At 40.6% G+C, this 26,726-nt stretch overlaps 1 protein-coding gene across 6 annotated transcripts in view; it reads left to right on the forward strand.

Annotated features, from left to right (window-relative positions):
* The first annotated feature begins 85 nt into the window (after positions 1 to 85).
* Positions 86 to 26,726, forward strand: part of PRMT7 (protein arginine methyltransferase 7) — a 44,791-nt gene continuing 18,150 nt past the window's right edge. For 2 of the 6 annotated variants that reach the window (XR_003899833.1, XM_026652717.1), the window contains exons 1-12: positions 100 to 161; positions 924 to 1,011; positions 2,503 to 2,686; positions 4,064 to 4,100; positions 16,498 to 16,647; positions 20,832 to 20,940; positions 21,290 to 21,402; positions 22,171 to 22,412; positions 22,814 to 22,994; positions 24,115 to 24,242; positions 25,464 to 25,602; positions 26,266 to 26,349. Coding sequence is in view for 5 of the 6 variants with exons in the window: in XM_026652717.1 (XP_026508502.1) it covers positions 2,592 to 2,686; positions 4,064 to 4,100; positions 16,498 to 16,647; positions 20,832 to 20,940; positions 21,290 to 21,402; positions 22,171 to 22,412; positions 22,814 to 22,994; positions 24,115 to 24,242; positions 25,464 to 25,602; positions 26,266 to 26,349 (1,278 nt within the window). In the remaining variant the exon portion in view is untranslated. Of the gene's footprint in view, positions 162 to 346; positions 623 to 923; positions 1,012 to 1,708; positions 1,836 to 2,502; positions 2,687 to 4,063; positions 4,101 to 16,497; positions 16,648 to 20,831; positions 20,941 to 21,289; positions 21,403 to 22,170; positions 22,413 to 22,813; positions 22,995 to 24,114; positions 24,243 to 25,463; positions 25,603 to 26,265; positions 26,350 to 26,726 lie in introns of those variants that run through there. The other 4 variants (XM_029911767.1, XM_024202232.2, XM_026652719.2 and 1 more) reach the window with 4 other exon arrangements.

Raw genomic sequence — 26,726 nt, forward strand, 5'->3', positions numbered from 1 at the left:
CGGAGCTTTTTATTATGCACTAACCCGCCCCCTATTGGGCAGGGTCCGGACTAGAAGCCCCGCCCCCTTGACTCGGCCCTCTCCGGTCGCGTGCGGTTCTTTTTTTTTCGCAATGCAGTCTGGGAAGATGGTGGCTTGCTGTTCCCGCGCCTGACAGGGCGGTAAGGATCGGCCGCCCCGCCATGCGGCGCTGGCCCTGAGGGGCGGGGCTCGGCTCGGGGGGCCGGCCCGTCGGCTGGGTTGGGCTCTGCCCTTGGCTCCCTGCTCCATCGCCCGTGCAGGTCCCCGGGTCCTCCCTGCTCCCGGGAACGGGCAGCGCCCGGCCCTTGTCCTAGGGCCACCGGGCTCCCACCACCATCTTCCAGGCCTTGGGGTGGGGCCCCTCCCCCACTCCCGCCGCGAGGCACCTTCCCGTGTTTCCGCCCGTGAGCGGCCCAGTCAGCTGCCAAGTCCACAGACTCACAGAGTGTCAGGGCTGGAAGGGAGCTCAGGCGGTCATCTAGTCCCACCCCCTGCTCAAAGCCGGAGCAACGCCACTGGGCCCCAGCCCAGTACAGGTCTGGCGCTTCTCTGTGCCAAGGGCCTGGCGATCTGGCGGCGGAAAGTGTTACAGGAGAAGTAGGTAGGCTTTGAGTTGCTCTGCAGCACCTGTGCATGCCTGAGCCCTCCGAAACTGAGGCTGTGTTGCCTGTCAATGGGATGTTTTGTTGTTGCCATTTCCCTCTCGGTGTCTGTTCTGTGACCAAGCGGAGTGTGTCACGGCTGCTGCTTCTGTGTCTTTCAGAAATGATACACGCAGAGATTTGGGTTGAGGTTTTTTAAAACATAAACTTGATCATTAAAAGAGGAGTTGAAATGGACGTCTAGAGTTGTTTTTAATGCTCAGTGTTTAACGTGGTGTTTATTTAACATCTTATTTGCAGATAGTGTCGCAAGCTGTACGAAACAGTTCTGCAAAACGTGCATCGTAAGAAACCACTTATGGTTTTCCATAGATCAGTTACAAAAAGGGTATTGACTTTTTGATCTATTATCAAAATTGTTGAACTTGTGCGTTTATCTCTTTTCAGTTATTGTATAGACAACAAACAACACATTACAGAAGTGTAGTCACATTGCTTAATGCTCATCTGGAAGGTGCTCAAGACACTACAGTGATGTGCCTACTATAAGAACCTATACAGAATAGAATAAATGCCATGTCTTGAAAGAATCCCCTACTGGAGGTTAAATGGTCTCATCTGTTTACAAGTCCTTGTATATTTTCTTTAATCTCTGGCCATCAGGAGTCAGGACTAACCATTTTCCTTTTGCACAGTATGTTGCTCTTCAGCTTATGTGTCAAATTACTAATTTTTTCTCCATATACATGTTTTTATAGGTTATATATATATTTGTTGTGCTCCATCTTTGTAAAAAAAAAAAAAGCAGAATAAAAGACAAGATCCTGCTTTAAAGAATCCTTTGAATTAGATCAGGGTAGGCAACCTATGGCACGTGTGCCACCGAGCTGATTTTCAGTGGCATTCACACTGCCCGGGTCCTGGCCACCAGTCCGGGGGGCTCTGCATTTTAATTTAATTTTAAATGAAGCTTCTTAAACATTTTAAAAACCTTATTTACTTTACATACAACAATAGTTTAGTTATATATTGAAGACTTATAGAAAGAGACCTTCTAAAAACGTTAAAATGTATTACAGGCACGCAACACCTTAAATTAGAGTGAATAAATGAAGATTCGGCACATCACTTCTGAAAGGTTGCCGACCCCTGAATTAGATAAAGAAATATTAAAAGACATCATACAGTGAATGAGGGGCATACTTCACAGAGGTTAGAAATAGCCTTTTATTACTAGTATTTTTTTATTTCTCTTCTGGATTGTCATATTGGTAGTGTTCACAGAAGAAGTGCATCGTAGTGAGTAATCATAAATGAGAAGATGGCATATAAGGATTAGGAGAAAGTTACAAATGTCAAGAGTGTAATAGAATAAAGCAAAAAGTGGAAGAGCAAGGAGGCTACTGATGAGTAAGACTACAATTTAGTCATGGGTATTTTTAGTAAAAGTCATGGACAGGTCTCGGGCAATAAACAAAAAAATCATGGCATGTGACCTGTCCATGACTTGTACTATAAATACCTCTGACTAAATCGTAGGTGCTGGGGATGAGGGGGGTGGGGCACGCCGGCAATGCTACTGCTGCTCTGTGGGGAGCTCTGGCACGCCACCACTGCTATGGCTGGGGGCAGCCCGGGGACCCGCCACTACTCCCGGACTGCTGCTCTGGGATCAGCTGCTCGGGCGGCCTTGTTGTCAGCTGCATCTGCTGCTGCAGAAGTAACGGATGTCCCAGAACGTCATGGGATCCGTGACTTCCATGATCTCCATTAAAGACTCGCAGCCTTACTAATGAGATGCTTAGGAATGAAGCCTATAAAACAGGGAGGAGGAAGAGTTAGTGTATGTCATAACATAACTTGTATTTTGTTTAAACAGATTTCTGATAACAGGACAAAAATTTGCAATTATTTGAATTGAAGCCAGCTCCATAAAACTGTCTTCACAATACACAAAGAATACAAACTATGAAGGTCTTCTGTGGAAGGGCCAATCCAACCACAGGTTCTGTGGAATGGTTAGCGGAAGATGAGAACTATGACTACCATCAGGAGATTGCAAGGTATGATGGGAGAAAACACTTGACATTCTCCTTAGATGCAGATTAATGAAATGTAAAAAAATGAATGCAATGTGAAGATAACAGAGTTTCAAATAAATTATGTGTATCTTTTATAAGCGAGTAGAGGGGAGGGTGGAAACACTTTTCTAAGCAGGCTTTCTGCATCACTAGTTAAAACAAGAATAATTTGAAATAAAGATATTACTTAAATTTACCTTTACAGAAAAAGCCTGTGGAGCCTGGGATTAATAACATTATTTAGACAGTCATTTAGGCTAAGTTCACCTGTATCTTAACTTATACCAAGTGGAACGTTGTAAAAATACTAATTGAAGTAGCTTCACCCAAGCATTTCTTTTATTAATGGATGATTATCTAGGCTGGGATTTTGATAGGCACTGAAGTGAAATAAGTGTCTGAATCCTATCAAAATGTAGTGGGAGTTAAATATCTGACTCTCAAGCTCCTCTGAAAATCCCAGCCATAATGGTTTCTCATTGATCATATTCTTGTAACAACCTTTTAGTAGTTGAAAGTAATGATCGAAGAGATCAAATGACTGGGTCAGCTTATTGGGTTTTTTAAAATAGTGTTCAAATCAGACAAATTAAAAAAAAACATGCATTTATTTGTCCTCCTCAGGTTGGGGGAAGAGTGTGTGTGTGGGGGGTGGGCGTGTCTGGGAGGGGGGGAAATACAGTGGCGAGTATGTTAAGATCCTCATAGTATTTAAATTGGTACTGATAATAACCTGAGTGATTATGTATGTGCAATAGAGAGAGAGTGTGAGTGAGTGAGTTATAAAATCACTCAGACTATTATCAGTACCACTTTAAATAGCATGAGGATTTTGACTTACTAGCCAGCTCCAAACCAGTCCTCTCTGGTTAGTACTCCCTTTCTATAGAGCTGTCTATAAAAAGAGGACACAGTTTTCTTTCCCTAGTTCCTAATTACTAACCGATTGCAACTGACATTCTCTGTCATTAGTAGTTGTTGACAGTAACTCACCCATAGGTGCATGTATTTGCTCTGTACTGATTTTTCTAAGAATGCTCAAGATAGAGTATACTGCAGGAATTAACAGAAAAAAACAAAAGATTATACTACATGTCACACATAATTCATAGCCCATTAATTCATATACTCATGCCATTCAAAATGGGAAAACCCAGAACCATAAAGTGACCTGAATTCTTGAGGCTAGGGGTGGGGAATCAAACAGCCTCTTAAATGGACAAATCACTGTGTCACAGTAACTTACTCACTCACTAGGAATAATTGCTTCACAGTGATGATTCTTATATCTGCTAACAAATTTATATTGTGATTGTCAATATGCAATGTTTTGATCTGTAAATTCTATTTTATTTTCAGATCATGCTATGCAGACATGCTGCATGACAAAGACAGAGTGAGTATAGAAAGTAACTTGAATGGTGAAAAAATGTAGTGTTCCCTTCCCCTCAGCAGCTCCCACTCCATGATTGTACAGGTTCCTCTGGAAGTTGAAGAATTTTGCTACCTGAATTTTCTAAGACCCAGTGATGATTCTTGGGGTACCGAGGACTCTGAGCCACCTTGTTAACCTCCTGCCTCCAGTGTGAGGAAGACTTGCTTGTTACTCCTGGGAGAATTCTGCACCACTGTGCATGCGCAGAATTCATGTCCCGTGCAGATTTCCTTGCTTCCCTGCAGAAAAATGACTTTTTGATGGGGAAGGAAAGGGAAGCCACAAGAGCGGTCATGTGACCCTCCCGGCAGTATGTTTTGGGTGCCTAGGTCAGCCCACACAGGTAAATCACAGTGGGGTAGAGGGCGGGGCTGGGGGATACTTGGCTGGTGGCTTCTACCCTGTGCCGGGCTCAGCTAGTCCTGGCTGGGCTGGGGAGAATGGGACTTCGTATTCCCCTGCATGGCATCCAGGGCTGGGTCAGATCCACCCCAAGATTTATCCCCAGGCTGCAGGAAGCTCTGCAAACTCTTCCCCTATCTCCCCTCCACCTCACCCCCCGCTTCCTGCACCCATCGCTCTTCAGCTGCAGTGGGAGGGATCACTGTATGGGGAGATGCTCTCCCATCCGCCCAACCCCCCCGTGCATCCAGATCCCTCATACCCAGACCGTTCCACCAAGCCTCTCCCCCCACACACACACACCCAGAACCCTCCCCGCTGAGCCCCTCTCCCCCTGCACCTGGACCACCCTGATGAGCCACCAGCACTTTGATCTCCACCCCACCGAGCCTCAGCCAGCTGCCCCTGGATCCCACCCCACTGAGCCCCACTCCCCCAGCATCTGGACTCCCCCCATTGAGCTCCCCTCACCCAGACCCCCCTGCCGAGCTCTATCCTTCCCAGTCACCGCCCCCCACTGAGCCCCTACCACCGTCACTTGGACCCCCCTGCAGAATCCCATTACCATTGCACCCAGATGTCCCCCACACTCGGATCCTCCACTGAGCCGCCCGAACCCAGATTGCCTCACACAGAACCCTCTCAATCCACACCTGGATCCCCCCCACACTAAACCTCTCCACACTTGGTCCTGGCTTGCTGAGCCTGCCTGCCCACACCTGGTGCGCCTGTTATCACTCCCATCTGTGCAGCCAGTGGCCTCTGCTCCCGAATGCCATGCTGGAGTCTCCACATTTATTTGACAAATACAATTTTCAGAATTTTGCAGAATTTTTATTTTTTTGGTGCAGAATGCCCCCAGGAGTAATACATAATTCCATATGTAGTCTCTGTACATACATTTCCCAACAATATTAACAACCACTAACGTGACCTTCACTTTCATTTATGACCTCACATGGACATTCTTTGGTGAGCCAGAATCAGGATATTCTTATAACCCCCCTGCCAATTGGCATTAAGGGGTTCTTGGGTCACAGGCCCCAATCCTGCAATGATATCCATGCAAGCCTGACCATGGTGGGCTAGCTAACATCTAATTAACAGTGTTAAAAATTGCACTGGCATCCAATGAGCCACTGCTTCCAGGGCTCCCAGTGTTGCTAATATAGCGATAGTGGGGAACTTTTCTAAACATTTTGTTAGGATAGATGGAAACACTGTTTCTTCTGCAAGAACTGATGTTAAGGAGCAGAGAATGAAGAAAAATGCTTTTGTATGAGTAATAGTGATGCTCTCAACTCTTGAAGGGAAAATACTGAAAGGGGCGGGGGGGGGGCAGGGTCGGCCAACCTGCAGATTTGCTGCTTGGCTTGTACTGAGCATGCTCAGTAATGCTGCTGAAGCCGCTGCCCTCACTCCCCCTTCCTCCCCCCACCCACCTATCAGCAGGCACGGGTCACCTCTTCTCTTGACAGGTAAGTAGAGGAGGAGCTGCTTTTCGGTTATGTTGATTTTAGACTTGTAATTTTCTGTCATACCTTCAGAGGGCACTTTAGACTCATCTTATAAAATTCAGTTTCTGCAGTGATTCCATCTAGCCTTGTCTGTCTACATGTGGCTGTAACTAAGTTCTTTTTATTCTCCTCCACTTATGCTGTGTTCTTAAATCTTCCAGTTTATGCTAAGGGAGAAGTTGAGGCGAATACAAATGTCTTCAAATAAGTTGAGGACTTAAAAAAAATGCCTTAAAGGATTGGAGATCTTTCTGCTCCATCTATGGGTGAATAGTCTCCTAAGTGATTCTTATGATTATCTACTGTATGTAGTCCGGGAGCATGCTGTGACGGTGCTGCCCGTGGGAGCCAGCTGAGGTCACTCAATTAGGGTGAACTGCAAACAAAATGGGGCAGACAAACCCCAAAAGCTGGTGGATATTCCAATACTTAGGTTTACCAAGCCAGCACAAAACAGCTCCTGTAGTACCTCACTGGTTACTGAGAAGTCCAAACAACGCAGTTCCCTTAAAGTACCCAGCCTCAGGCCTCCGTCCAGACCATATTGTCAGATATGATGATGATTACTGAAAATCTTACTTCATCATATAAAAGAAAAGGTTCTTCCAATCCCAAAGGATCAGCCACATACCCAGGTCTAATTATAACTTAGATCTTACCCAAAATACACGCTAATAGCCACTTCTTATTAACTAAGCTAAAATTTATTTTAAAAAAAGAAAAGAGAAAGAGTTGGTTAAAAGATCAATATACATACAGACTTGAATTCAATTCTTGAGGTTCAGATACGTATCAGAGGTGAGCTTGTAGTTGACAAAAGTCCTTTTAGAAATAGTCCATAGGTTATAGTCCAATGTCCATATTCAGGGTGGCTCCAGTCGATGACTGGGGATCTCAATCCTTATGGCTTAAGGTTTCCCCCTCTTGAACCCAAAGCAGATCTGAGATGCAGTAGGATCATGTCCGAGGGTTCTTATACATTTCCAGCAGCCTTTCGGCCTGAGAAAACAATAGGCTTAATTCTCCTTCTCTCAAACATCCTGGCAATTAGCACAGGGTAATCTATCAATTAAACAGTTCAGATACAGGTTACCACAACCTTCAAAGAGACATATAGACAATAATACTATTTCACTCAAGTATCATCATAAATGTTAATATTCTTTTTTTGATCTTTGAATTAAAGTTATAGCAATAGACAAGACTTGTTTTCTTACATCACAAGACCTGAGCAAACATCTACCCTTGAGAGCTCTAACAATGCAGACTTGCATTTCAAAGCTCTATTCATTTACGTATCTTCCTAACCAATTTCTACGGTTCACCCATGGGTCAGGTCAGTCGGTGAGTTAATTAACACTTTCTGGCCCTGTCATCTTCCAATGAAATATTATATTACACTCATAACGTCACACATGCCTATAGTGGTAACAGCACTCCAATACCAAGATTTAGAGGGAGATGGTGGGACAAAGCCGTTAAATAGTTGTACTCTAATTATGTCAAAATTGCCACAGCAGAACTGAGGCTTGGTCTACACTTAAAAGTTAGGTCGACATAGCTACATTGATCAGGGATGTGAAAAAAACCACATCTCTGACCAACATAGCTATGCTGACCTAACCCCACTGCAGCTATGTCGACGGAAGAATAGGTTGCGTCTATGCTAATGAATTATTCTGGTGTAGTCTCTGTAGTGTAGATGCAGCTTGATTGTGGTAAAGGATAGAGCTGACCCTGTTAAATCCAGACAGTAAGAGAAACACAGGCTATTTGTAAAAGCTTAGCAAATCATATGCAAGGAAGCCTTAAAAATTACAATGTTTTTTTAATTGAAATACACTATTTCGTTCACTCTCTTCTGTATAAGGTGTACTACAGTTGGACAGATGGCCTTTCAGCACTTTGCTTTATCTTCCTAGCATTAATCTGAGTATGCTCAGACTCTCTCAAAGGAATGAATGCAAATAAGCCAAAATTTTGGCAGGAATTTCTGTTTCTTAATATAGTGACATACAGTAATTCACTTGTAATGGAAAAAATGCATCACTTCTGCAACAGATTTAACGGACAAGACATGAATGTAGTAGATATGATTCCAAGGAGACCCAGTCAACACTTAAATTGTACTCTAGATTCACACCTGTTACCAGAAGCCCTAAAACGTATTATTCATACAGGATTGTTCTGTAGGTCCTGGGGCCAATGTACTGTACTTGGCCTACCAATAATAAACATGTTGGACTATGAATACCATTGAGTATTTAAGAATAAAATGAAGATTTGATTTAGGTAGTTCTCTTGTTTGTATATGTTATATTAACATTATCAAGCCTATTTATTTTGGTCTGTTGCAACAGATTTTGGCTCTGTGTGCAGAGAAGTGGAGTACATATGTTCCGCATGCTTGGGGATGCCTTTTCGTTCAGTTCCCATTTACATACACTGATTTAAATACCTTGCTTCAATGAGCAGACAATGTAAGATGTGAGGAAGGCAGTTTCTTTATTCTAATAAATACCATAAGTACAAGTTGCGTACTCTGCAGCAAACTTGACCTGACGTCTGTAGTATTCAGTACAGTACACTCGAAGTTTCCTTGGCAATCTCAGATAAATTAAAAATGTGAGGAATGTAGGACTCAGGGCTGGTCTACTCTACCGCTCAAGTCAATGTAACTTACGTTGCTCAGGGGAGTGAAAATGAGACACACACACCCCCCTCTCCCCCTCACCCCCCCGAGCGACGTAAGTTACATTGACTTAACATGGTATTCACACCAGGCTGTGTCGGCGGGAGCCGCTCTCCCACTGACATAGTTTCCACCTCTTGCGAAGGTGGAATAATTATCCTGGTGAGAGAGCGCTCTCCCGTCAGCATAATGCATCTTCACCAGATGCATTACAGCGGCAATGTAGTGCGGTAGTGTAGACTTGTCCTAATAGAATCAATTCAGTGTCCCCTTTGTTAGTTTATTTGATGTTGCATTCAGTTTCTTCTATGATTTCCTTTACTATTCATATGCTGCAGTATTTTGATTTGAAAATGTGTTAGAGAAGTTAAGGATGAAGCTGGAGGTCTTGACAGCTCAGGGATTATTTGGAGCTTTAGTACCTAAGAAGTAATAGAAAGTGGTCTGGATTTTTGAGATGAGCATTTTGCTGGAGGTTTGTTATGCAATGCTCAGAAGTGAAATAGTGAAGTAGTGATGTCGTCATCATTCACTTTCAGAATTAACACTCTCATTAAAGTTAACAAAGTCAGTTTATACTTCTCAGAACTATTTGCAGGCTCAGGAAGAAACTGAATCAGCTAATCTCAGTTGATGTTAGAAGATCATCCTGCAACTATAAAAGTTTAAATTCTGGAGCATACTTCTGCAGCAAGTTGGGGGTTCTGCAGGAAATTCTGTGGTTGTGGGATTGAGAATACATGAGGCTCCCATGGATTATGCAGTTAAGAACAAGAAAATGCATAATTGCCAAATGGATAATGTTGAAGTTTCCCTGAGAAACTAGACACACAGGCCAGACCGTTCAGCTTTCCATGTTCATCTCATGGGTCTTCCATCCTCTGGAAATTTAGCCACTTCCAAAATTGGAATTTCTGAAATCCGGTTTTCTACTAAGGCAAACTAACTTGCAGGTGGTGTTTTGAATATTTAACCCAGTGCTCCCTAAAGGGTGTGCTGTGTCTTACACCCTCCTCTCCTTTGGGTGGGCATGTGTAAAGGAGGCACACAGACTTCTCAATTGTTATCAAAGTTTGATTTAATTTTAAAAACCGTTTAGCTGGTATGGTTGCAAAGAAAACCTCCAAGATGTGATATGAGTGTAACCCATACAGCAATGTCTGCCTGAGTTTGCAGAGCCCGTGAAATCATGTCTCTGAGAGGTATGAACTGCTGTTTCAAAGTGCTGAATCATCAGTACTCTGTCCTTTCTTTCCCTTTTAGCTATTCGACCCCACCAAAAAAATTAGTTCACAAGCCAAAGTTCAGGGATGTTTCATAACTCAGTAGTTTATGTATTATTGTCTCTTTGCAATTTGATTCCTTTAATTAATTTTAAGATTTTTTTTTTGTAGATGGCAATAGATCAGAATGGGCTGTCAAACTCTGCCTCTAGCTAGAAATTATGCCCATCTGCATCTGGCTTTACAGAGCTGTAAACTCTCTCCCGAAGTGTGATTTAATCAAAAAATACCTCTGTGGATATTGGCAAGGAATTATATGTGATGCAGGCTTCAGTGAATTCCACTGATGAGACCGGTGGTTTAAGATCACAGAGGAGGAGAATGACATTGAAGCTTTGGAAACAGCAGTGGATGGCCATGGTAATGTTTTGTGTGACAGTACCACAGGTTTTAAAGCTTTGAGTTAGAGTACAAGCTTGAATTTAAAAAAATACTCACTAGTAGGACTCTACAGTGAGTAGAACAGAAGAGAAGCTGCGGTTCCAAATGGATTCCAAGTTCCTGGGACTGCATCAGCTTGATTTTGTTGTGAAATGTGGTATGACGCTTCTGATTTCTAGGAAGAACTATTGGATAATGACCCGTGTCCTACTTGTTGAACTTCTGACTTTTGGTCTGAGGAGTAAAGTTCTGAAGTTGTTGCATAGGCTTGAGATCCATTTTCAGGGTCAGGAATCTTATTTTATTTACATCAAAAGCCCTTCATGGCCTTTGATCAAATTGGAAGGGTGAACAAAATCTTGAGTATCCTACCAAGGTAAAACTTGATTTGGGAGGTGGTAACAGCCCTCTGTTTTGGGGTCCCCCCCCCAAGGTTACAGTGGTTTGAAGAAGGGCTGTCAAGTGATTAAAAATATTAATCACGATTAATCGCGCAATTAAAAAATTAATCTCAATCGCACTGTTAGACAATAATAGAATACCATTTATTTAAATATTTTGGAAGTTTTCTACATTTTAAAATATATTGATTTCAATTGCAACACAGAACCCAAAGTGTACAGTGCTCACTTATATTTGTATATATATATTACAAATATTTGTGCTGTAAAAAACAAAAGAAATAGTATATTTCAATTCACCTCATTCAAGTACTGTAATGCAATCTTTTTATAATGAAAGTTGAACTTACAAATGTGAATTAGGTACAAAAAAACCTGCATTCAAAAATAAAACAATCTAAAACTTTGGAACAGTGGTGGGCAACCTGCGACCCACGGGCCGAATCTGCTGGCGGGCCGCCAGACAGTTTGTTTAAATTTGCATGCCTGCCCGCAGCTCCCAGTGGCCGCCGTTCGCCATTCTCGGTCAATGGGAGCTGTGGGAAGTGGCATCCAGCACATCCCTGCAGCCCGTGCCGCTTTCTGCAACTCCCGTTGGCCGGGAACGGCGAACTGCGGCCACTGGGAGCTGCGGGCGGCCCACCAGCGGATTACCCTGACAGGCCGCGTGTGGTCTGCGGGCTGCAGGTTGCCCACCACTGCGTTAGAGCCTACAAGTCCATTCAGTCCTATTTCTTGTTCAGCAAGTCACTCAGACAAACAAGTTTGTTTACATTTGCAGGAGATAATGCTGCTCTCTTCTTGTTTACAATGTCACCTGAAAGTGAGAACAGGTGTTCTCATGGCACTGTTGTAGCTGGCGTTGCAAGATATTTATGTGCCAGATGTGCTAAAGATTCATATATCCCTTCATGCTTCAACCACCATTCCAGAGGACATGCATCCATGCTGATGACAGGTTCTGCTTGATAACGATCCAAAGCAGTGCAGACCGATGCATGTTCATTTTCATCATCTGAGTCAGATGCCACCAGCAGAAGGTTGATTTACTTTTTTGGAGGTTTGGGTTCTGTAGTTTCTGCATCGGAGTGTTGCTCTTTTAAGACTTCTGAAAGTATGCTTCACACCTCATCCCTCTCAGATTTTGGAATGCACTTCAGATTCTTAAACCTTGGTCGAGTCCTGTAGCTATCTTTAGAAATCTCACATTGGTACCTTCTTTGCATTTTGTCAAATCTACAGTGAAATCTGCACGAACAATATGCGCTGGGTCATCATCCGAGACTGTTATAACATGAAATATATGGCAGAATGGGGGTAGAACAGAGCAGGAGACCTACTGTTCCCCCCCCCCCCCCCCCCAGGAGTTCAGTCAAAATTTAAATAACAGATTTTTTTTAACGAGCGTCATCAGCATGGAAGCATGTCCTCTGGAATGGTAGCCGAAGCATGAAGAGACATATGAATGTATAGAATATATGGCACGTAAATACCATGCAATGCTGGCTACAAAAGTGCCATACGAATGCCTGTTCTCACTTTCAGGTGACATTGTAAATAAGAAAAAGGCAGCATTATCTCCTGTAAATGTAAACAAACTTGTTTGTCTTAGTGATTGGCTGAATAAGAAGTAGGACTGAGTAGACTTGTAGGTTCTAAAGTTTTACATTGTTTTGTTTTTCAGTGCAGTCATGTAACAAAAAAAATCTACATTTGTAAGTTGCACTTTCACAATAAAGAGATTGCATTATGGTACTTGTATGAGGGGAATTGAAAAATATGATTTCTTTTGTTTATCATTTTTACAGTGCAAATATTTGTAGTAAAAATAATAATATAAAGTGAGCCCTGTATTCTGTGTTGTAATTTCAATCAACATATTTGAAAATGTAGAAAAATCAAAAATATTTAATAAATTTCAATTGGTATTCTATTTAACAGTGTGATTAAAACTGCGTTAATCGCATGAGTTACCTGCGATTAATCAACAGGCCTGGTTTGGAGACTTTTGCCACTCAGGTCTTACCTGGACTAGGATTTAGAGGTGTGATGCTAAAACACATCAATGGTTTAACTAACCAGTTTAGTAAAGCAGTGTATACTTTAATATGTTCCACGTCTAGAGTTAGACTTGCCCTTAGGCTTTAATTCTGCCAGTTTAGCACATGTTAAAGATGATGTGCCTTAGTCTTCTAATAACATTCTTGACATCACACATCTATCCTAGTCTAGACAAGGCCTCTGTGAACTCTGCCTTTTTTGTGTCACTTGGGTTTGTTCTCGTATATGGAAAAACTTCTAATTTGTAAATATAGATTTCCATTCTGTTCAGTGGGAAATGTTTTTAGCAGAGTATTTTACAAGTTAGTGGTGTCATTTGTAGACTGTAAATTTACAGGAGCATTATTTAAAAAAAAAAAGACAGTTCAAAGGTTTCCATTTTTATAAAAGATTGGATTGGTTAGGCAGTGTTTTAGTTTCTTTCTGTTGTGAACTAGTTTACTTGTGTTGTAGGAATTTTTATAGGGGGAGGATTGCTGTCGGCCATGTAAGCTGAAATCCTGCAGATTAGTTTGTATAGTTCTATTAATCAAAGATGTTGACAAATACAGTTTTGCAAAATTCATTGCTTAAACAATATACTTTAAGTGCACACACTATCTTTTCACAAACTGCCAGCTGTTAGTCATAAACTTTCTCCAACATAAAATAAGGAAATTTTACAAGCTTGAATTACACACACTTGTTTCACAACAACCTCTCAAAGTAATTATAGTGGTCTCTGGCCAGGCATAGTGGATCCTTTAGGGGAAATTATGCAGTTTTCATCTTTCTGTTAAAATTCCATTCTACAAAAATCTAAAGTATAAAATTATCTGAGTAGTATATGTTTCTTGCTTAAAATGTACCCAGCCTGCTTAATAATATCTTCAGCAGAATGTCTCAACTGATACTCCTACACAAACTACTATAGAACTATTAATAAGTTTGCCTAATTCAGCTGAAGCTTTGTTTATTTATCAGCATCAAAACCATTTTTCCTGATACAGATGGATGTGAACTAACAGAGTGAAAACATTGAGGCCCTGATCCTGGAAAGACTTTAAGCATGAGTAGGCCCATTGACTTTAGTGGTATTAATCTTATGAGCATAAGTCTTTGGAGGAATGGGGCGCAAGTCAGGAACCTGACTAAACAATATTTATAGTTTTCAATATGTACTGAGGATTAGAGATCTTGAGTAGGAAGAGCTTATTTCTGCTTAAATATATATCTTGGTGTTTCAACCTTCCTTGCATAGGGTGTTTTTTTTATTTTTGTTATGTATGTTGTTAATGATGGTAAATATTACTATCACGTTTCCATACCAAAATAGTACATATAGACCAAATGTCATACTGAGATTGCCACAGTCTAGACAGTGGTCAGGTTCCCTCTTGTAAAATAGTAGGTGCAAGACACATCTGTGGGATGTCATCGAAGTGAAAAATCCTGCAACGGAGCTGTCTGAATGTCAGCGTACACATTTTCTGTGAAATGTAAGACTCCAAAAAGAAGGAAAATGGCCATTCCGCATCAACTCAAACAGTCAAGAGACATAATCATCCCTCTAAACTTGGGGCAAAACTCCATAACTTCAGCTGGAGTTTTGCCTACATAAGGAGTACTGAATAGGGCACGGGGCTACTAAAAACACCCTGAATTATCTAGTTTTTGCTAATTAAGTAAGTTCTCATGGTTCAGGTTCTTCTGTCTGTTAGGCAGGAAAGTTAGTTTCAGTCTCTATCTGTTGCCTCAGTTTTCACCTTGGGAATGGAAATTCATCCCTTAGTACAGAAAATAAACCCATCCAAAACACTTCCATCTGCCAAGGAAGAGAGAGCTTTCAAATTTGTCTTCCATGTAATTATCACTCATGTTATTTTGCATTAAAAATAAATGACAAAGAAACTTGCCTTTATACCAGCTGATATTATAAAGAAGCAAAGAATATGCAGCCAGTTGTCGTAGTTAGTTATACGACTAACATTTATACAAAATGAAATGCATGACAGAGTTTGGATTTTATCTGTTTTGCAGGCTTTGTGGTAAAATCACAGAATGGCTGCTTTGTAAATCACTGGAGCTGTTAGCTAAGAGCTAGCTTACGCTACACCACTTGAAAGCATTTTGTACATATTCCCTAGTCTTACTATCATATGGACTAGAATGGGGTTTTATATTGCACCCTGAATGGGCCACTAACCCTAAGCTTCTTCCCATTTCTGTCACCGAAGAGCAAACCTAATCTTTCCTTTTTAGTATTGAATATTTGTCAAGGCTCTAATATTTTAATGTTGGGTAAAATGCAGTACCAGTTGCTAAATCTGCCCAGCACATCTACACAGTATTGTAGTGCACTAACCCAAATGAATGAGCTACAACAGGAATATACAGCACCGGTGTTGTCAGGGACAGTTTGTGGCTGGCACTGTAAATTTCTCTGTCAAAAAAAGGAAAATATTTGGTAGTAATCACCAAAGGAAGCTTTCATTTGTTTGGTTTAGTTGGCAGCAGTGTAGTTCCAGATAACTTATTTTAATTGTAGATCAATTGTAAATGGAACAGATGTTGTTCAGATGAACACTTCTTTCTACTGATCTTTATTATATTTTGAAGTGTAATGTGGGAAAGTGAGGCATGAGTCTATCAATTTGGGCTCAACCAGTTTTCACCTTTATTTATTTTCAGGCAGAATCATTATGACTTAGCATTTCTCATCATACATATATATGACAGAACAGGAAGGAGCCCAAGTTTCCAAATACCGGAGTACCAGGAAGCTCTTCTACACTTCATGATAGTTGCCTCAGTTTCTGCACCAGTACTCTCCAACTTGGGCCCTTGTTCCCTTGCTTTTGTATACCTTTCCATGTCACGTATTCATTAGCTTTCCTCCAGTCAATCTTATTTATCATTAAACATACTCAATTATACATTTACCCAAACTTTCATAATTTGTTTTTCATTCTCCATTCTATGTTGTTATAAATTGTTAACATAACATCAATAGAACTCAACATTAAACTAATAAAACATAACCCTTATTGTCAGCAATTTTCTTCATATTTAATATCATAACTCAGTATACCTGGATCATCCTAAAATATTCATTAACATATCCTTTATTTTTTGAGTAGAAAAGTTATGGAGAACAACATGCCCTAAAATCATCATATTCTTATCTTTTCCAAACAGGTTTCCAGGAACCTTTTTGCTCAAAGTTTAGCGCTATGCTTATAAATCATTATAGTCTTGTCAGTAATTTTGCCTGCTTGCATTTTGAGGTGCTTTAATCAGTTTAGATCCTAGGTGTTTAACTGTTCTCCCACGAAGGCAAAAGCAGATGCACCTCTACCTCGATATAACGCTGTCCTTGGGAGCCAAAAAATCTTACCGCGTTATAGGTGAAACCGCGTTATATCGAACTTGCTTTGATCCACCGGAGTGCGCAGCCCCGCCCCCCTGGAGCACTGCTTTACCACATTATATCCCAATTCGTGTTATATTGGGTCGCATTATATCGGGGTAGAGGTGTATCTACAAACTCCCAAGGAGTGAGACTGCAGGACCTCTGCTCAAGAGTTGACGGTATAAGAGAATTCCATTGGGGTGGCTGATCTTGGTCTGTCTCTCTTACAGAATCTGAAGTATTACCAGGGCATCCGTGCTGCAGTGAGCAGAGTGAAAGAAAGGAGTGAGAAAGCAATTGTTCTAGACATTGGGACTGGCACCGGACTCCTGTCCATGATGGCAGTTACAGCAGGTGCAGACTTCTGCTATGCCATTGAGGTGAGCAATTCCTCATTGACAGTACATATACCTGCTGTTCAAGAGATGGAAGTGGCCCAGTATGTAGGTAGGAGTGAATGCATAATACGGCTTTTAGAGCCGCAGTCCAGTAGTTCCTTCTACAAAATGAGTAGTATGGGTGCATTAGCCATTGTGTGTCATGTTGTCTGAAGGTAGCTTTTATAATATAACCTATAGGGGTGTGGGTGGAGGAAGTAGACCATATGGAAAGAGAATGTATAGAAATTAGTTTTAATTTTCTCTAGATGGACAATTTTTTCTAAACTTGACAGAAAAATCTTAGTTAGAATAGTTGGAAATTAGGTTTCTTGTACTGTATTTTCTGTATTCCTTGTGACTGATACGTGGCATGGAGGATTTAATGAATGTTGTTGAGAAAAATGCTAGTACTCTCAAACCACATTGTGGCTTTTCTTAAGTTTCGTTTTCTCTTGGACCAGGAGTTCTCAAGTTTTTTCATTTTGTGCACCACATCTTAATAGAGAGACTGCTATATGTACCTTTTCCCCATCTATTTGTGATTGCATAGAACATAAGAATGGCCACACTGGGTCAGACCAGTGGTACATCTACCCCAGTATCCAGTCTTCCAACAGTGACTAGTGCCAGATGTTTCAGAGGGAATGAACAGAACAGGGCAATTATCCAGTGATCCATCCCTGGTCGTACAGTCCCAGCTTCTGGCAGTCAGAGGTTTAGGGACATCCAGAGCACGGGGTTGTGTTCCTGACCACCTTGGCTAATAACCATTGATGGACCATAAACTTACCTAATTCTTTTTTGAATTCAGTTATACTACATAAAAATGAGGAAGTTAGTTAAACAGAAGTTAAAAGGTACAGTGCCAAAAGTGAAATCCCTGCAAGTTGCATGGAAACTTTTTAAAGACACTATAATAGAGGCTCAACTTAAATGTATACCCCCAAATTAAAAAACATAGTAAGAGAATCAAAAAAAGCCACCGTGACTAAACAACAAAGTAAAAGAAGCCTTGAGAGACGAAAAAGACATCCTTTAAAAAGTGGAAGTTAAATCCTAGTTAGGAAAATAAAAAGGAACATAAACTCTGGCAAGTGAAGTGTAAAAATATAATTAGGAGGGCCAAAAAATAATTTGAAGAACAGCTAGCCAAAGACTCAAAAAGTAATAGCAAAAAAAATTTTAAGTACATCAGGAGCAGGAAGCCAGCTAAACAACCAATGGGACCACTGGACGATCAAGATGCTAAAGGAGCACTCAAGGGCGATAAGGCCATTGTGGAGAAACTAAATGAATTCTTTGCATCAGTCTTCACAGCTGAGGATGTGAGGGAGATTCCCAAAGCTGAGCCATTATTTTTAGGTGACAAATCTGAGTTGTCCCAGATTGAGGTGTCATTAGAGGAGGTTTTGGAACAAATTGATAAACTAAACAGTAATAAGTCACCAGGACCAGATGGTATTCCCCCAAGAGTTCTGAAGGAACTCAAATGTGAAATTGAAGAACTACTAACTGTAGTCTGTAACCTATCATTTAAATCAGCTTCTGTATCAAATGACTGAAGCATAGCTAATGTGACGCCAATTTTAAAAAAGGGCTCCAGAGGTGATCCCGGCAATTACAGGCCGGCAAGCCTGACTTCAGTACTGGGAAAATTGATTGAAACTATAGTACAGAACAGAATTGTCAGACACATAGATGAATATAATTTGTTGGGGAAGAGTCAACATGGTTTTTGTAAAGGGAAATCATGCCTCACCAACCTATGGAATTCTTTGAGGGAGTCAACAAACATGTGGACAAGGGGGATCCAGTGGATATAGTGTACTTAGATTTTCAGAAAGCCTTTGACAAGGTCCCTCACCAAAGGCTCTTAAGCAAAGTAAGCTGTCATGGGATAAGAAGGAAAGTCCTCTCATGGATCAGTAACTGGTTAAAAGATAGGAAACAAAGGGTAGGAATAAATGGTCAGTTTTCAGAATGGAGAGAGGTAAATAGTGGTGTCCCCCAGGGGTCTGTACTGGGTCCAGTCTTATGCAACGTAGTCATAAATGATCTGGAAAAAGGGTTAAACAGTGAGGTTTAAAAATTTGCAGATGACACAAAACTACTCAAGATAGTTAAGTCCCAGGCAGACTGCAAAGAGCTACAAAAGGATCTCTCAAAACTGGGTGACTGGACAACAAAATGGTAGATGAAATTCGGTGTTGATAAATGCAAAGTAATTCACATTGGAAAACATAATCCCAACTATACATATAAAATGATGGGGTATAAATTAGCTGTTACCACTCAAGAAAGAGATCTTGGAGTCATTGTGGATAATTCTCTGAAAACATCCACTCATTGTGCAGTAGCAGTCAAAAAAAGTGAACAGAATGTTGGGAATCATTAAAAAGGGAATAGATAATAAGACAGAAAATATCATATTGCCTCTATATAAATCCAGGGTACGCACACATCGTGAATACTGCATGCCGATGTGGTCGCCCCATCTCAAAAAAGATATATTGGAATTGGAAAAGATTCAGAAAAGGGCAACAAAAGTTATTAGAGGTATGGAACGGCTTCCGTATGAGGAGAGATTAATAAGACTGGGACTTTTCAGCTTGGAAAAGAGATGACTAAGGGGGGGGATATGCTTGAGGACTATAAAATCATCACTGGTGTGGAGAAAGTCAATAAGGAAGTGTTATTTACTCCTCCTAACACATGAACTAGGGGTCACTAAATGAAATTAATAGGCAGAAGTTTTAAAACAAACAAAAGGAAGTATTTTTTCACACAATGCATAGCCAGTCTGTGGAACTCTTTGTCAGAGGATGTTGTGAAGGTCAAGACTATAATAGGGTTCAAAAAAAGAACTAGATAAATTCATGGAGGAGAGTTCCATCAGTGGCTGTTAGCCAGGATGGGCAGGGATGGTGTCCCTAGCCTCTGTTTGCCAGAAGCTGGGAATGGGCAATAGGGGATGGATCACTTGATAATTACCTGTTCTGTTCATTCCCTCTGGGGCACCTGGCATTAGCCACTGTCGGAAGATAGGATACTGGGCTAGATGGACCTTTGGTCTGACCCAGTATGGCTGCTCTTATGTTCTTAACCTATTTAATGCATATTTAATGTCTCTTTATGCAAGTTAGCAGCTGGAAACACCATGTAACCAGCCAGCTCTCCACAGATCACTCGTGGCCTGCAGACCACAATTTGGGAATAGTGCTCAGTAATTTTAAGTAGCTCCAAAAGTTTTGCATTTGCTTAACCTCATTTAGCAGGAGCAGCCCTTTTAGTTTGTTTAATGTCGCAAACTAGGCGCACATTAACCTGGTCTGAAAGTGATGGATCAGATCCAAAACTGGTGAGTAATCCTAAACAATCGGGTTCTACAGCCAGACCAGATATTTAAAAGCTCCCAGTACAAAGTCTTTTATAGTATAGAAATTAGTTAGAAAGATTGATACTGTTGTTTTAAAACATTCTCTGTGTGTATTAAGCACATTCATTTTTAGCCCAGTGATGTGCTGCAGCTGCTGTTTTTTCCATCCCTGTCTTCACGCTGACATTCTGGCAGGAATAAAAAAGAAGTTCCCATGGCAGCTGTAGATCTGGAGAGCAGTGTATTTTGCCACTGTTAACACTGTTGCTAGGTGCAAATTTTAACAAGACCGACATCTTTGTTTCAGTGTCAGTCTTATTTTGGTTCCTAGTTCAGTTAGGTTTTGGGGAGGTCTCATGTGAGGAACTTTTCATTTGTAAACTGAAGTTTATTTTAGATGTTGTTGTTTAAAGTTTCTCGACACAGTTTCCTCACACTTTTGAAAGCTTAGAAAAGTTGGCGTGACTGCCACAGTGGGAGATAACTTATACAGTGGGTTTTTCATACAGGGGAAATTCACTCCTCTACCCGAGAGGCAGTGCAAGGCATGTGAACTTCTGATGTTCCACTTCTACCATGTTTTGAAAGTGTAAATGGTGCATAGGATTCATGCTGCTACTGTGCATGGTGGTGAATTTTACCCTTAGAAAATAATACTTCCACAGTGTACTACACTTTCACAGGACTAAGTATGGTTAAAATAAAGGATTTTCTTTAACAAAGTTTAGTTAATAGACTCATTTTGTGGTGGTAATTAGATGCTGATGTTAATCCTATAAACATGTTGCATTCTTGATATAATTTCAAGGTCTTCACGCCTATGGCTATTGCTGCAGTGAAGATAGTGGAGAAAAATGGCTTTAGTGACAAGATCAAGGTAATCAACAAGCACTCCACTGAAGTCACAGTTGGGCCAGGTGAGAAGAACTCAAATAAAAAAAACAAGTGTTAAGTAAAGTACTTCAAAACTGCCAGGAGACACTCTGTTTAACTTTTTAAAATTTAGTTTAATTTAAAAAAAAAAATGCATTTAATCTGAAATGTGTTCGGGAAACCTGAAATACAAAGCAGAACTTTTCATTTGAATTGTGTGACCCCCGAAGAGAAATTACTTGACTCTAATGTTTAAGCATCCCAATGGATATATGAACATCACTATAGAAATGAGCTTTTGCGTGATTTATATTCTCAGTGCTACACCTTGTAGGAGGGCTATACAGTCTCTAAGATAACACAGGCTGTCATTGTATTAACTTATTTTTTTAGACGGAGACATGCAGTGTCGTGCAAACATCCTGATAACAGAACTATTTGATACAGAGCTGATAGGAGAAGGGGCTTTGCCATCCTATGAACATGCCCACAAATATCTTGTACAGGTAAGAAAATGGTTGTAGATAGTGTGCTGAATTCATCCCTGGTGTAATTCCTTTGTCTTCTGTGGCGTTGCATGAGGATTGAATTTGGCCTGGTATGTTATATTACTGAACCAGTCGGCTGCATTAATTTCTAACTAGGTAAATAATTTGTCACAAACATTTGTCATTTATTTTGAGTCATTATTTTTCTCCCCTGCACTCATTGCAATTGTAAGTTTTATATTGATGATTATAGCTTAGTGGTTATTTGCCTTCAAAAGTTAACGTAGATCTGATACCTTCAGTATGAGAATAAAGACATGAATGTAGTTGAAGCTTGGCACCAATGTCTGTTGTTTTAGACATAGAATAGCATTAGTATTTACTTTACAAAAATTAGCTCATTAAGCCTCACAGCACCCCTGTGTAGGGTTGCCAACTTTGGTTGGACGAATTCCTGGAGAGTTCATCACATGACATAATAATCTTTAATTCCTGGAGACTCCCGGACAATCCTGAAGGGTTGGCAACTCTACTCCTATGAGGTAGGGATGTGCGTTAGTTCTGTGTTACAGGTGGGGAAGTAGACCGAAAACTGAAGGCTAAGCCTCCAAAAGGAAGGTTTAAGAAGGAAGTAATTAGAGTTTAAGAAATCCTGGCTACCAATCCTGTGCTTAGTCCACCTTTTCCCTTACATTGGACTACATTTTAAAATAAGTTATTTTATTTTCCTTGCATGTTAGTAACTCAGCTTTGTTGAGTGCATTTACTCTGTTTTTAAATGCTTAGGAAGGATGCGAGGCAGTGCCGCACAGGGCAAGAGTATATGCCCAGTTAGTGGAATCCAAAAGAATGTGGTCCTGGAACAAGCTATTTCCTGTTCACGTCCAAGCAGAAGATGATGAGAAAATTATTGTCTTCCCTTCAGAAATAGAGAACTGTCCTGGTGTTCCTTCGGTCTATGATATCCAGCTAAACCAGGTGCCTCGGAGTGACTTCACTGTCCTCAGCGATGTTGTGACTATGTTCAGGTGAGGGACAGACTTAGTAGTAGTAAAACTAAATAAAATCTTTGTTACGCCTTCCAAAAAAACCCAGATTATTCAGCTGAAGTAGCTGATGGCAAGCGAAGTTTGGGGGGAGCTGACATTGAACATTTGAATAATACTTAGGTGACATTTTTGACAAGCCATTTTATTTTCTTTCTGTTGCTGAAATTTAGTGTATGATTTGATTTCAGTGTAACGATTTTTACAGCTTTTAAACTGTCTCAGTCCCATTTGTATAATGTTACTTAAACCCTCCTCTCCCCATATTTATTCTTCTACTTGCTGCATTTCCCAAAACAAACACTCTTAAGGTTGCATAACTATCTGAATGAACATATGTCATTTAAAATATATTTGAGTACAACTGATGCTTCTCTGTGCAGTGTGGATTTCAGTAAGCAAGTAAACAGCTCCTCAACCTATTACACAATGAAGTTGGAGCCCATAAAATCCGGCATGGCACAAGTGATCCTCTCCTGGTGGGATGTTGACATGGACCCCTCTGGGATGATAAAATGTACTATGGCACCATACTGGGTACAACCCACCTCTAATGATGTCCAGGTACGGTCTTGGTAAATTTCCACCATCCAATTAATTATTTTAAATAAAGGCATGTAATGTTCTTTATTTCAATGACATGGGTGTGGTGACGTGCTTGAGCAGGTGGCTCTTGAAGTGTAGTAACTTGACTAGCACTCCATTTATTGCAAGATTCTAAATACATTCATATTAAATGTATGTTAACCAAGAAACCAACCTATTTTAAGACCACCTTCACTTTTGTAATATAAAGTATTAGAAATTCATCTCTCCTTTCAGTTATAATTCTTGGTACTTGATTCTTGCTTCCATGAAATAAGGCTTTCTGAAATGACTTATTTTCTTAGTTATAGTATTATAACCAGGATGGGGATTATTCACCTGTGTTTTGGGTTTGTAGCATAATCTTTGTACTAAATCTTTAAGGGATAATGTTAGCTAAGGTTATAGTAGTGAGTTTATACGCCAGTATTGGGTTGAAGTTATATTTGTATTAATCACTATTGGAGCACAGACTTGCTTTTCTAGGAATACATTTACTATTAAGACAATAGACAAACTGACAATAATGGAGGGAAAAAGGCTAATGAAAACAGCTACCTGGAATGAAAGTTAAAAAGCAGACATGATAATGGCCATCTTAGAAGCCTGGCAATGTTCCATAGGGATTTTTGAAACCCAAACGTTGTCTGAAACAGCCTTTTCAGAAACTTTCCAAAATGACAAAATGTGGTGCAATTGGTTTCATTATCTGGACAATGCAGTGGTTTTCAAACTGTGGGTTGCGACCCAGGCACTGGGTCGCAGCAGTTCTGGTCAGCACCACCGACTGGGCCATTAAAAGTCGGTGGGCCATTAAAAGTCCCGTCGGTGATGCATTTGGCATAAGACATCTTCTATGTAAGCATTTGCTTACTGCATTTGCATTTACAGCATCCACCTCTTTCTCAGTGCTATTGAAATGGAACAGTGTTTGCCACACTCATTCATTTACTGGCTGGTATTGCAAAGTCCTACCAATGCTTACTAGAACTGGGATAACTTCTCTTTGGACCAAACTGGAGTATTTGTTGTTGAATGAAGATCACTTTTAATTACTTACAAACAAATACCTGGGTTTTTGTTGTTCAAACCTTTCCAGTGGAGAGATCATTGGATGCAGTGTGTATATTTTCTTCCAAATGAGGAGCCAGTTCTTCAGGGTGAGAATGTGTACCTGACTGCATACCGTGATGAATATTCCGTGTGGTATAAGCTCCAGAAGGCCAGGTAACTACAGATGTGAGGGAGAGGAGCTGGTGCTCAAACTAATGATGTGAAGTTATGGGTCTGTGCTGCTACCCAAAAGCTTGGGTATTTTGGGGAAGGATGAAGGCAAGAAACTAAAGTCACTACTTACTTTGCCAGGTCTCATAGTCAAGGGTTGAATTTGTAAGTTCCTCACCACCATCATAGATTCCCTATTTATGTATAGCAATATCACTTAAATTATGGTGTAGGGTAAACATGCTAGCAAATAACAGAAAGCCACTTGGTGGGACTGGAGTAAAAAAATATGCGCAGTAGCTAGAGCACAATTTGAGTTTCTAAGGGACCCTGCCTTGTCTCTGGTACTTAGCATGTCTGTCTTCAGTGTTCTGTAACAGGAACAAGAGTGTCCTTGGACACTTCTCAATTCCTAACAGGACCCTGTGTAGCTCAATCATTCAAACAGTAATGAATTCGGAGAAATCCTATGGCCTCTGTCATATAGGAGGTCACACTAGATGATCACAGTTGTTCTGTGACCTTATAATTTATAATTCTTACAATAAGATTAGAAAGTCAAGTAAATCATGAAGAGAGCATGAAAACAGCTAATGTCAATCCCACACAATTTGGCAAGATCATCAACCTCATCGTGAAGATAGAGGAACTCACTCAGTATTTAAGTCATAATGACAACAGGGGACAAGATTTTTAAAAACAGGTGCCTAAAGTTAGACTTCTTTTTCCATATTTAGGCACCTAAACTAGGAGCCTGATTTTTTTCACAAGTTCTGAGCACCTGGTCTCTTCCATAGAAGTCAGTAGAATGCTCATTCTTTTAAAAATGAAGGCCGGTTAAAAGCTTGATAACATTGGATGCAAAAATACAGAGACAGATTTAAAAATCCTCAGGAAAGCATGTCTAGTAAACTGCCATCTGTAATCTGTATTTCATATGTTCATTGGTTAGAACACACACATTCGCTGATTTGGAACAGCATATAATTTGATACTCTAGTCAATGTTTTTCATGAGAAACAAGGTGGGTGAGGTAATACCTTTTATTGGACCAACTTCTGTTGGTGAGAGAGACAAGCTTTCGAACTTACACAGAGCTATAAGCTTGAAAGCTTGTCTCTCTCACCAGTTAAAGGTATTACCTCACCCACCATGTCTCTAATATCTTGGGACTGACACAGCTACAACAACACTGCATACAAGGTTTTTCCTATTCTATTTTAGAAATGAAGAGGACAAAAAAGATGCCTATGTTGGGAGTCCTCTCTGTAGCTGTCAGGCTCATCTGCTTTGGAACAGGCCACGCTTTGGAGAGCTAAATGATCAGAATCGAACAAACCAGTACATCAAGGCTCTGATGACAGTGAGTGCGGTTCTTCCACCACTCATGGTGACATCAACGCTTTCTCTCTCTTGCTCTCTCCACCAGGGTGTCCATGTGCATCTTTCCATTCCAATAGATTACTACTGGGTGGTTCATGTTCCTTTCCGAAGGGAGTATGTGCTAGGTTTGTTCACAATGCACACTGCATTTTGTCTGAGCTAGAAACACTAAATCAGACTTAGTCATGAAATATCTAGTATCAAATTATTTTGAACTGCAGATATCCACAAGACTTATAAATGTGAAACCATTCTAGTTCTGTAATTTATTTATGAAAGAGTCCCTGCTATTGAGAGTAGTCACTAAGAGACACAGACAGGCTTTTAGTAACTGCAAGAGGAAACTAAAACATGAGTTTTGTACATGTGTGATGAGTAGTAAGTTCTCTGCAACCTACTTTGGGTGCGATATAAACACTGCTGGTACTCTGTTAAAATCTTATATTCTGAATTTCTGCTTGGAAAAAACTCTTGCAGATGATATTTCTTGGTTTGGTTTTTAGCTCCCCAAATCCCTATCGTCTTAGAGGAATGTGTTAAATTTTGGCTAAGATTCAACAAACAAGCAAGTGTAGAAATTCTATCTGAAAACTTTTTAATCTGGAATAAGAATAATGCTGACAACTTGTCTTATTTTCTGCAGGTGCTGGAAAAAGACAGTATTTGCCTCTGCATCAGTGACGGCAGCCTGCTTCCTCTGCTGGCTCAGTATCTTGGAGCAGAGCAGGTATAATGCTTCACTGCTTCCAGTTGGTTTTTCTGGTCTTTATTTTTTAGACAGATGTTTTCAGTCCTTTGGAACATTTCAGTGTTGCTTTTTAGTAATATTCAGGTCCAGTCCACTAGATCAGCAGAGGAGGTGAACTTCAGCTGTATGTGACAGCCAAACTCTACATTATACAGCAGGAGCAGCTGCCATTTTTTGGTTACTTATAACCCAAACTGTAGCCAAAGGCTCCAGCTGTGTCCTGCGCTTCCTCATTGGTTCCTTTCTGAATTACCCCTCTTGCTGTTAATGTTCATTTCACTGTAAGAAGAGTAGGTAACTTTCTCCTTTTGTTGCTTACCATTCCTATGCTATTCTGGGGTGGGATTAGGTTTATC

The sequence above is a fragment of the Terrapene carolina genome, unplaced genomic scaffold (assembly GCF_002925995.2).
Source record: "Terrapene carolina triunguis isolate 2854851 unplaced genomic scaffold, T_m_triunguis-2.0 Scaffold130, whole genome shotgun sequence".
Lineage (NCBI taxonomy): Eukaryota > Metazoa > Chordata > Testudines > Emydidae > Terrapene > Terrapene triunguis.